At 46.3% G+C, this 12,107-nt stretch overlaps 1 protein-coding gene across 1 annotated transcript in view; it reads left to right on the forward strand.

Annotated features, from left to right (window-relative positions):
* MMRN1 (multimerin 1) overlaps nucleotides 1-12,107 on the forward strand; it is a 211,405-nt gene that overhangs the window by 113,022 nt on the left and 86,276 nt on the right. The window contains exons 2-3 of the mRNA XM_040327875.1: nucleotides 6,706-6,825; nucleotides 8,609-8,715. Coding sequence (XP_040183809.1) covers nucleotides 6,706-6,825; nucleotides 8,609-8,715 — 227 coding nt within the window. The remainder of the gene's footprint in view (nucleotides 1-6,705; nucleotides 6,826-8,608; nucleotides 8,716-12,107) is intronic.

Consider the following 12,107-nt stretch of genomic DNA (forward strand, 5'->3'; position numbering starts at 1 on the left):
GAAAGAAAACAGCAACATATCAGTTTTTTAACACATGCAGTAACTAAAGGATCAGGAAGCAAACTGTACACTGGCATATTTGGTGGTCTTCGTATTCATAGTATACGTATATTCACTACACCATTTATAATTATATCTACAGAATATTAATGTTCATACATTATGCATGAACATTGATGTTCTGTACATATTAAGCAATTTAAAAAAAAAACTCTAACCAACTCAGGAGTTGGTAGTCCTGGGGGAACCTGGGGTTTCAGGTAAGTAATTATAGCTTTTTGGATACTTTTTTTCTGATAAATATGAAAAGTTAGGTACAAGGAGTGATACAGAGATCAGCTGTACAGTATACTTCCACATTTGCAGTCAGATTTGTGAAAATCCCACTATATTTTTATTTGTTTATATTTTTTACCTTTTAGATGTTGCTTAACCACTTCCCTACCGAGTCATAGTAAAATGACGTCAGCAGGGACCTTTCGTCCTTCAGACTGGACGTCATATGACGTCCTTTCTTTCCCGGCAGTTAGGGGGCGCGCGCGCCCCTGCTGCATTGCTCGGGACCCGGTGCGCGTGCCCGGCAGCCGCGATGTCCGCCGGGCACCCGCGATTGCCTGCAATCACGGCAGAACCATGGATCTGTGTGTGTAAACACACGGATCCATGTCCTTTCAGCAGTGAGGAGACTGATGTGTGTTCCCATTACAGAGGAACACACATCGATCTCCTCCCCTTGTGAGTCCCCCTCCCCCTACAGTTAGAACACACTTTAGGGAACATATTTAACGCCTTCAGCTCCCCCTAGTGTTAACCCCTTCCCTGCCAGTAACATTTACACAGTAATCAGTGCAGTTTTATAGCACTAATCGCTGTGTAAATGTGAATGGTTCCAAAAATGTGTCAAAAGTGTCCGATATGTCCGGTCACAATAAAAATCGTAGATCGCCGCCATTACTAGTAAAAAAAAAAAAAAGCCATAATTCTATTCCCTATTTTGTAGACGCTAGAACTTTTGCGCAAACCGATCAAATACGATTATTGCGATTTTTTTTTTTAACCAAAAATATGTAGAAGAATACGTATCGATCTAAACTGAGGAAAATTTATATATTTTTTTAAATTATGATATTTATTAAATCAAAAAGTAAAAGATGACGGGGCAGATCCACAGAGAGAGTACGCCGGCGTATCTACTGATACGCCGGCGTACTTTCAAATTTCCCGCGTCGTATCGTTGTTTTGAATCCTCAAAACAAGATACAACGGCATCTGGGTTAGATCCGACAGGCGTACGTCTTCGTACGCCTTCGGATCTAAGATGCAATTCTTCGGCGTCCGCTGGGTGGCGTTCCCTTCGTTTTCCGCGTCAAGTATGCAAATTAGCAATTTCCGACGATCCACGAATGTACGAGCAGCCGGCGCATTCCTTTGCGTCGTCTCTAGTCGGCATTTAAATGACATTTAAATGAAACACGCCCCCTACCCACCCAATATGAATTCCGCGCCGTTACGCCGCTTGAGATACACTATGCCGCCGTAACTTACGGCGCAAAATCTTTATGGATTAGAACCAAAGCCAGGTAAGGTACGGCAGCGTAGCGTATCTCAGATACGATGCGCCGGGGCAGATCTTTGTGGATCTGCCCCATTGTCTTTTTTTCAAAATTGTCGCTCTTTTTTTGTTTATAGCGCAAAAAAATAAAAACCGCAGAGGTGATCAAATACCCCCAGAAGAAAGCTCTATTTGTGGGAAAAAAAGTGTGTCAATTTTGTTTGGGAGCCACGTCGCAATTGTCATTCAAAGTGCGACAGCGCTGAAAACGAAATATTGGTCTGGGCAGGAAGGGGGTGAAAATGCCCTGTATTGAAATGGTTAAAGTGGTTGTTAACCCACTTTTGTTACATGCCGCCATCTTCTTTGCAGCATTATACTAATTGTCTATGTGCCTGTGTTCTGTAAAGGGGGGCGGGCATTGGTAGAGCAGAGACAGACAGACAGGGAGGGGGGAGAAGGACACAGGAGACAGATAGCAGGGCTGTGGCTTGTGGCTTACGGAATCACGCAAATAGACCACAATGACAGCGGCTCAGCATCCATGATTATCGTTGTCTGTTTGCAGAGGGGAGGGCATAGCTAGGTCAGATCAGCCAGGTATTTCAGGTGATACTAGGGTCCAAATGACACAGCACAAGCACTGTGCTGTATAACATGCTTTAGGGGAACAGGATCTTTAATTATATATTTTTGGGGGTTAACAAACGCTTTGAGTGTCATGGCAACCTGCAAACATTTCTAAACAAGTTCAGAGTGAGTCTGTCCCAATAGAAACACTTAGGACAGACTTAGTTTCTCCCAATAACATACAATACAGCTTCTAAATCTTTAAGGTTTTGTCAGAACATTGTGGCGTTGATTTACCCTAGGCAAATAGACTGTGCACTTTGCAAGAGCAGTTGCTCCAGAGCTTAGTAAAAGACCAAAAGCGCTGCTCAATTCAACCATTCAACCAAGTACAAGCAAAAAAGTGAAGCTTTACCTCGTTTACTAAGCTCTGGAGCAACTGCACAGTCTGTTTGCCTTTAGTAAATCAACCCCACAGTCTAAAATCTAGTTAACAAATGATCATTAAATCTGCCAGCACAGTACAGACAAGGGCTAATTATGGCAAATGATGGAAATTAATTATGGCAATTATGGCAAATATAACCCCTTAGCCTCTGCTAATCGTGAGTGCAATACTTTGCAGGCACCTAAAGAAAAAATTACAAAGGCAAATTTTGCAATATGATATTATTATATAGTAGAAAAAAAATAATAGCTCCAAAACAAATCTAATGTTAGTTACTCAACATTTTTTTTCATAGACAGGTTTTGGTTTTTGTGCCTCTCCTAGCAACAATATTCTTCACTGTGTATTTTCCAGAATATTGAAAATCGATGTTTTACCAGGGGCGGACTGGGCCGGGGTGCAAGGTGGAGATTTCCCCCCAGGCCGTCCCGACTTATATGCAAAACGGACGCATGCTGTGGCATGATTCTGGGACTTAAACACAACAGTAGGCGGCAGGCCACACAAACGCCCTTTGATTGGCCTAACATGGTCATGTGCGGCCGCACGCTGTGGAATTCTGGGACTTGTAGTCATGATGTGAGGCTTGCATCATGACTACAAGTCCCGTTTTGTCTCTGCTTTGCAGGGCCAATTGGGAGCAGGTGCACATCGAGATGGGGCAGTGAGAGAGCACCCAGGGTCTGTGCCCATTGGTCTGCCTTGGAGGGGGAGCGCCACCAGATTTCACAGAGCGGGCATCTCCCACTTACCTGGCGTCCACTGTCATACGAAGTCCCGCCTCCTGGACTGGCTCCTATGATAGACAGCACACTGATGATGTCCATCACGAGAGCGGCAACGCTGCCACGCTGGGTAAGTGGGAGATCTCCGCTCTGTGTAACCCAGCTGCTCTCCTCTCTCATCCCCATGCACTGGTGAGGCTGCACTGATGGGCACTGGTGAGGCTGTGCTGATGGACACTGGGGATGGTGAGCTTATTCGGTGGTTCAAAGGGCCTTTTGACTGGACTTGCCCCCCAGGCCTAAGGCTGCCAGCCCTCCCCTGGTTTTTACCAATTACAAACACCAATTACAATCTTGCCAATTTGGCATCTATACATATAGTACATACAGTAGATGTCATATGTATATTGCATATTAAAACACAAATTTATCCACAATGACCAAAGCATTCCTGAGACTATATATACTGTATATACAGACAGGGGTGGACTGGGACAAAAATTTGGCCCTGGACTTCATCCAGACCGGCCCACTTAATTTTTGCACACACACAAAAACTATACGCAATTGTCGGCGGTAAAAATAGCGGCGTTTTACCGCCGACGCTATGGGCGGCTCAGTGTGAAAGGGTCTAATAAATCAGTTACTATGACCAGCGGCAGTGCATTTACCCCCCCCCCCCCCCGCTGCATATTAAAAAAAAAATCAGACACATACACTGACCCCCCCTCCTTACACAAACACTCCCCCCCCCCTCCTTAGACAAACACTGACCCCCCTCCTTACACAAACACTGACCCCCCCCCTCCTTACACAAACACTGACCCCCCCCCCCCTCCTCACACAAACACTGACCCCCCTCCTTACACAAACACTGACCCCCCCCCTCCTCACACAAACACTGACCCCCCCTCCTTACACAAACACTGACCCCCCTCCTTACACAAACACTGACCCCCCTCCTTACACAAACACTGACCCCCCCTCCTTACACAAACACTGACCCCCCCTCCTTACACAAACACTGACCCCCCCCCCCCCTCCTCACACAAACACTGACCCCCCCTCCTTACACAAACACTGACCCCCCCCTCCTTACACAAACACTGACCCCCCTCCTTACACATACACTGACCCCCCCTCCTTACACAAACACTGCCCCCCCCCTCCTTAGACAAACACTGACCCCCCTCCTTACACAAACACTGACCCCCCCTCCTTACACAAACACTGACCCCCCCCCTCCTCACACAAACACTGACCCCCCTCCTTACACAAACACTGACCCCCCCCCCCTCCTCACACAAACACTGACCCCCCCTCCTTACACAAACACTGACCCCCCTCCTTACACAAACACTGACCCCCCTCCTTACACAAACACTGACCCCCCCTCCTTACACAAACACTGACCCCCCCTCCTTACACAAACACTGACCCCCCCCCTCCTCACACAAACACTGACCCCCCCCTCCTTACACAAACACTGACCCCCCCCTCCTTACACAAACACTGACCCCCCCCTCCTTACACAAACACTGACCCCCCCTCCTTACACAAACACTGACCCCCCCTCCTTACACAAACACTGCCCCCCCCCTCCTTACACAAACACTGACCCCCCCTCCTTACACAAACACTGACCCCCCCCTCCTTACACAAACACTGACCCCCCCTCCTTACACAAACACTGACCCCCCCTCCTTACACAAACACTGACCCCCCCCCTCCTTACACAAACACTGACCCCCCCCTCCTTACACAAACACTGACCCCCCCTCCTTACACAAACACTGACCCCCCTCCTTACACAAACACTGACCCCCCTCCTTACACAAACACTGACCCCCCCCTCCTTACACAAACACTGACCCCCCCCTCCTTACACAAACACTGACCCCCCCCCTCCTTACACAAACACTGACCCCCCTCCTTACACAAACACTGACCCCCCCCTCCTTACACAAACACTGACCCCCCCTCCTTACACAAACACTGACCCCCCCCCTCCTTACACAAACACTGACCCCCCTCCTCACACAAACACTGACCCCCCTCCCCTCCTCACACAAACACTGACCCCCCCCTCCTTACACAAACACTGACCCCCCTCCCCTCCTCACACAAACACTGACCCCCCTCCTCACACAAACACTGACCCCCCTCCTTACACAAACACTGACCCCCCCCCCTCCTTACACAAACACTGTCCCCCCTCCTTACACAAACACTGACCCCCCCCCTCCTTACACAAACACTGACCCCCCCTCCTTACACAAACACTGTCCCCCCTCCTTACACAAACAATGCCCCCCCCCCTCCTTACACAGTCCCCTTCTTTTTGGTATCCTTTGCAACAAAACACAGCTCCCTTTATGTCAGTGCCCCCTCCCTTACCTTACACAGCAGGGAGAAGACACTCAGAGGATGCGAAGCGTCCAAGCAGAAGGCGGGAGCTGTTCAACTTTTACAGACAGACGATTGGTTGCTAGGACTGCCCCTAGCAACCAATCGCAGGCTTTTTAACTTTTTAACAGCAACTTCTGCTCGGACAGTCTTCTATTGTATGGATGAGAGTGGCTGTGGGGGGGAAGGAGGAGGAGTTACACGGGAGAGGACACACAGGCAGGATGTTCAACAGGTTCACTGTTGTCACCCTGCACAGTGCACTCCACCCTACTTGCAGTAGTGGCAACGGGTGCGGCCACCACCTTCCTCCCCAGCCAGCAGTCAGACTCTGCAGCCGCACGACCCGATACCAATGTGCGGGGCCCCCTTCGTCCAGTACATAGCAAACACTGCCTGTATACATTCTGACTGTCAGAGTGTATACAGGCAGTGTTTGCAAATGTACTGGAGGAAAGGGGCCCCGCACATTGGTATCGGGCTTGCTGCTGCAGTGAGGGTGGAGCTGTCACATCTAAGCACTAATGATGGGGGTGCCCCCGCATATTGGCCCCGCCCATCCCCGACATCGTTTTGACAGCTCCACTCTCACTGCGGCCGCACGCCCCCGCTTGCCCACCAATCATCACTGGTCTGGATGTTTACACTCAGGGCGGACTCCGGGCTTTTTGGGGACCCATTCGGGGCTTTAGCCACCCCCTCCCGACGCCCCTGAGTGACAACTGGCCCACTGAGCCATCGGCCCACCGGGAAACTCCCGGTAGTCCCGATGGCCAGTCCAACCCTGTATACAGAGATATCTAGATAGAAAGAAAGATTTTTTTTAACTGGTGCTGTAGGGACATTGCACAAAACAGCAGGGTCGGCTGGAAGCTGTGACTGGTACAATATGCTCATGAGTTGTACAATATGCTCTATGGTAAATATTCTACAGTAGCTATCAATATGAATTACTTCACTCAAAAAGACTATTTTATGTCATATACATTTTAATTTTGTTACAGGAATTGGTGTGCATATGTCCATACAAGGCTCTTTCCAACTGTTGCAATGGAAAATGTGGGAACATATGTGTCTGCAGGAACAAATCCTTGTACATGGAGCATTGGAACCTGTTCAACGAGGTCTGTACTTCTAAATGTTTGAGATGTGTGTCTTTGTTTTCTCAGTCATTGGGGTTTACAGTAGGTTTACTGTGCTTCGAGCACAAACTGTATACAGAGCAATAACATCTATGATTATGTAGCACTACCCCCGAAAGAGCTGCTGGTTTAGATTTGGGCCTGCCGTTACCTTACTGTTGCATACGCTCGTTTTAGGGGTTGTCCTTGAAGAGTTGTTCAGAAGAATGTCTGCACCAACACAAAGGGGGTTATTTACTAAAGGCAAATAGACTGTGCACTTTGAAAAGTGCAGATGCACTCTGCAAGTGCAGTTCTTGAAGAGCTTAGTAAATTAGGTAAAGCTTCACTTTGCAAAGAATACCCAATCACATGCAAGGAAAATAAAAAAATGCATTTTTGCTTTCACATGATTGGATGATGGAAGTCAGCAGAGCTTCTGCTCATTTACTAAGCTCTGGAGCAACTGCTCTTGCAGAGTGCAATTGCACTTTTCAAAGTGCACAGTCTATTTGCCTTTAGTAAATCAACCCCTTTGTGTCCTTCTATTGCACAGAGTAGCCCTGGTCCTCCCTATCTGGGGTCTCGCACTGGCACTCTAGTTTGCTCCTCTTCTTGGTGCACCCCCCATACGAAGTCACATTTTTCTATGGTTCCCAGTGGTGTTCTATGGTGTGCAACTTAGCATGGTATGATTTTGAAAAAGGGTCCTGTGCTATTTTAGTGTGAAGCAGCAACATTTTGTACATGTATTTGTGTATTGGTGTGTTTTTACATGTGAGTTGTGTTGTTTGTTAGGAGCCAGCACCTTGTCCCCATGTTGATGAGTAAAAGGACTGCTTCCCCACAACCCTAGCCCGGTGGGGGGGGTTTTGGGAATCCGAAAGCCCCGTTTAACAATTAGGGGCCCCCCGGATCTCACCCCGCCTTATTTGAATGAATGTATGACTATGGGGACATGTCCATATATGGTCAATGATATCACACCAGGTGACCTCACCCCATTATGACATCATTGACTCCATACTTATTCACATAAAAGGAGGCAAGATTTGGGGGCCTCCTTATTGTTAAAGGGGGCTTCCAGATTCTTATAACCCCCCACCCACAGACCCCTATAACCACTGGGCCAGAGTTGTTGAGAAAGGGCCCTTGTCCTCATCAGCATGAGGATAAGATGATTTGCGAGGGGGGATCCCCCCTTTCAAGGTATTCTCCCATCCCTTCCATGCTGTTATGCCTCAGAAGGACAGGGTGGCACCCCCAACTTTCCTGACTAAAGACCTGGTATGGATTTGGGGGGGCACACTTTTTTTTTTGAGGTGAGGTCCCTCTGAAAATATAGATTAGATCTGAAGGGCCTCGTATGAATTTGGAGGGGACCCCACGTCATTTTATTTTTCATTGGTTGTTAGGACACTGGCATGGAGGAGTCAAAATGCAGTAGTATCAAAAACACATCAAAACACAATCAATGCACTACATAATCACACTGAAAATGGGATCTAATCACAGCTTCACTAGGGTGAACCTAGCCTGAAGAAATCCTGTTTTCTGTGTAGAAAACTTTAGATGATTTATACATGAACAAAGACTCACTATTGTTCTAAGCTAACCCCTATGTTCACAACTGTTTGCTATATGGTCATAAACTGTTTGTAAATGTGACAGTGTATCGCCAGTCATAAATTATGCTGCATGCCAGTTATGTTCTACCTCACTTGTGCTATTAATCTAGAACACATAAATTGTATTATTGTTACCATATGTGCTTGCCATCCTCCAGGAGTCGTATTATCACTCAACCAGTTTACAGAATGAAGCATAAAATAGTGACATCTTTGGAATGGAAGTGCTGCCCAGGATACAGTGGAGAACAGTGTGTGGTCTCAGGTTTGTTTCCAGATCTCTCCAGATTTGTATTTTTACTTGTTGCCATCTCATCCTCTATTCAAAACTAGAGATGAGCTGTGAGTTCAGATCACATTTTGCTTGTTTGTTGGTTATGCAAATAGATTATCATACAAAGTAGGCTGTATTAACCACTTAAGCCCCGGACCATTTTGTTGCTAAATGACCCGGCCACTTTTTGCGATTCGGCACTGCGTTGCTTTAACTGACAATTGTGCAGTCGTGCAACGTGGCTCCCAAACAAAATTGATGTCCTTTTTTTCCCATAAATAGAGCTTTCTTTTGATGGTATTTGATCACCTCTACGGTTTTTATTTTTTGCGCTATAAACTAAAATAGCGATAATTTTGAAAAAAATTCAATATTTTTTACTTTTTGTGGTAATAAATATCCCCCAAAAAGATATAAAAAAAATGTTTTCCTTAGTTTAGGCCGATACATATTCTTCTACATATTTTTGGTAAAAAATCGCAATAAGCGTTTATTGATTGGTTTGCGCAAAAGTTATAGCATCTACAACATAGGTGATAGTTTTATAGCATTTTTATTAATATTTTTTTACTAGTAATGGGGGCGATCTGCGATTGTTAGCACATCGGACACTTTTGACACATTTCTGGGACCATTGTAATTTTTACAGTGATCAGTGCTATAACAATGCACTGGTTACTGTGAAAATGACACTGGCAGTGAAGGGGTTAACCACTAGGTGGCGCTGTAGGGGTTAAATGATTCTTACCGATGACAGGGAACACGATCAGAGACAGTGTGACTAGGCAGAACGGGTTGTGTTTACACTAACATCTCCCCATTCTATCTTTCCGTGAGACGATCGTGGGTATGCCCGCGGTGATCGAGTCCGCGGGACCCGCTGGCTCGCTCATGGAGATTGCGGCGCGCGCCCGCAACAACCGCTTCTTAGAGGGGACGTCCTTTTGCCTGCCCGTGCCATGCTGCAGACGTATATCTGTGTGCGGCGGGCGGCAAGAGGTTAAACTTTTAGCTAAAATACTGGATGTCATCATAAAATATGTCTTTTTGCAGATGACTCTTCATGTCATCTCCCCATCTCACAGCACCTAATCTCCTCTCTGTCCTAAACCTTTTTGCAAACATTTAAAGGGTCACTAAAGGAATTTTTTTTTTAAATAACAAACATGTTCTACTTACCTCCACTGTGCAGTTCGAGTGCTCCCAATCCATGCCTTCTGGGGTCCCTCGGCGGCTGTCTCTGGTCCTCCCCACAATTGGTCACCACAGTCACGCGAGAGCTCGCATGGTGGTCACTAATTGCGGGCGCGCTCCCGTGATACAGCGAGCGGCAATAGCCGCTCACTGTATCACTCGACCCCGCCTCTCGACGTGCCGCCTCACTGGATGTGATTGACAGCAGCGCCAGCCAATGGTTGCGCTGCTCTCAATCCATCCGCTCTAGCCAATCAGCGGCCAGGCTGAGAGGCAAAGAGGATATCGGGACCACGTGGGACTTTCGAGGGGTCCAGTAAGTATAACGGGGGCTCGGGGGGGGGGGGGGGGGCGGCAGCATCAGATGTTTTTTCTATCAAAAAACAGTTTACTATCAAAAATAGACTGCACTCAACATTTCTGTGCCTCTTTCAGACCTTCAGCTTGCTAAAGATTCACTTCCCTTCTCTTGGACACCTCATACACTTCCATGCCTAGGAATACCTAGGAATACAACTCACTCCTAAGATAACTGACTTATACTCGGCTAACTTCCCTCCATTACTAAAATATGTTACTGAATTATTATCACAATGGTCCTGTATCCCTCTATCCTGGATAGGCAAAATTAATCTAATTAAGATGGCTATATTGCCCAAGTTTTTATATCTTTTTGGAGTCTTGCCCATCTCAGTTCCATTTCATTTTTACAGCTTATACAGCGCAGAATTATCTCCTTTATCTGGGGTAAAACAAAACCTTGAACCTCTAAATCCACTCGCTGTCTCCCACAATGCTGCAGAGGTTTAGGTCTCCCAAATATTTCTGCTTTCTATCATGCTGCACACCTTGCACATTTACCAAAATACCTCGCAATCAAAGAAATTCCTTTATGAATAACAATTGAATCTATTGACTGTGACCCCATGTCTACCATGTTATGGTTAAGACCAACTAATCGTACCTTTATTCATAATCCTATCACAAAACATTCTTTATCCATCTGGGACAGATTCAAAACTCCTCTTGGCCTTCACTCTCCTCATTAACCGCCCCTTTCTTTTGTTAAAAATCCCGCTTTTTACCCTGCCTGGATTTTAAAACCCTTACAAAGCATGGAATACAGCTAATTTTTTTTTCCGTTTATATAATTTGGTATCTGCCTCCTCCATACATTCTTTTCCTACTTTGTGTGATACATTTGGACTTCCTCAATCGAAACTTTTCCGATATTTGCAAATCAAACATTTTTTACAACCTTATCTCTATTCCAACTCCCATCTATCCCAGATGTCACATTTTGAACACATATGTATTTCTGACCCTCAATAATAATAGTAGACAATTGATAAAAGCAGCAATTCTCCTGTAAATAACAAAACAATAGAGCACAAATATAAAAAATGTAATTGCGCTAAAAACTCAGCATAGTCATAGCTCAGCAGTTCATAAAGTCCACCAGTGTTCATAACTAAGGGCTTAATCATAGTATCCATACACCAATTCCACCACCACATGAAAATAGATGTCTCCTTACCAGATGGATATGACCACCCGTTACAGAGGGTCATAAAATGCCAGTAACACTTAGGGCTAGATTCTGGTACATCCGCGTATCTTTGCGGCGGCGTAACGTATCCGATTTATGTTACGCCTCCGCAACTTAGATGGGCAAGTGCTGTATTCTCAAAGCACTTGCTCCGTAAGTTGTGGCGGCGTAGCGTAAATCGGCCGGTGTAAGCCCGCCTAATTCAAATTTGGAACAGGGGGACGTGTTTTATGTAAATATTGTGTGACCCGACGTGATTGACGTTTTTCACGAACGGCGCATGCGCCGTCCGTGGAAATCTCCCAGTGTGCATTGCTCCTAATACGCCGCAAGGACGTATTGGTTTTGACGTGAACGTAAATTACGTCCAGCCCCATTCACGGACGAGTTACGCAAATGACGTAAAATTTACAAATTTACATTGGTATGCCGCACTTACGCCACCATATAGCAGGGGTAACTATACGCCGGGAAAAGCCTAACGTAAACGGCGTAAATGTACTGCATCGGCCGGGCGTACGTTCGTAAATTCGCTTATCTAGCTAATTTGCATACTCAACGCGTAATTCGACGGAAGCGCCACCTAGCTGCCAGCGTAAATATGCATTTACGATACGACGGTGTAAGGGAAATCTATGCG

Source organism: Rana temporaria, chromosome 1 (assembly GCF_905171775.1).
Source record: "Rana temporaria chromosome 1, aRanTem1.1, whole genome shotgun sequence".
In the NCBI taxonomy this organism is placed as follows: Eukaryota; Metazoa; Chordata; class Amphibia; order Anura; family Ranidae; genus Rana; species Rana temporaria.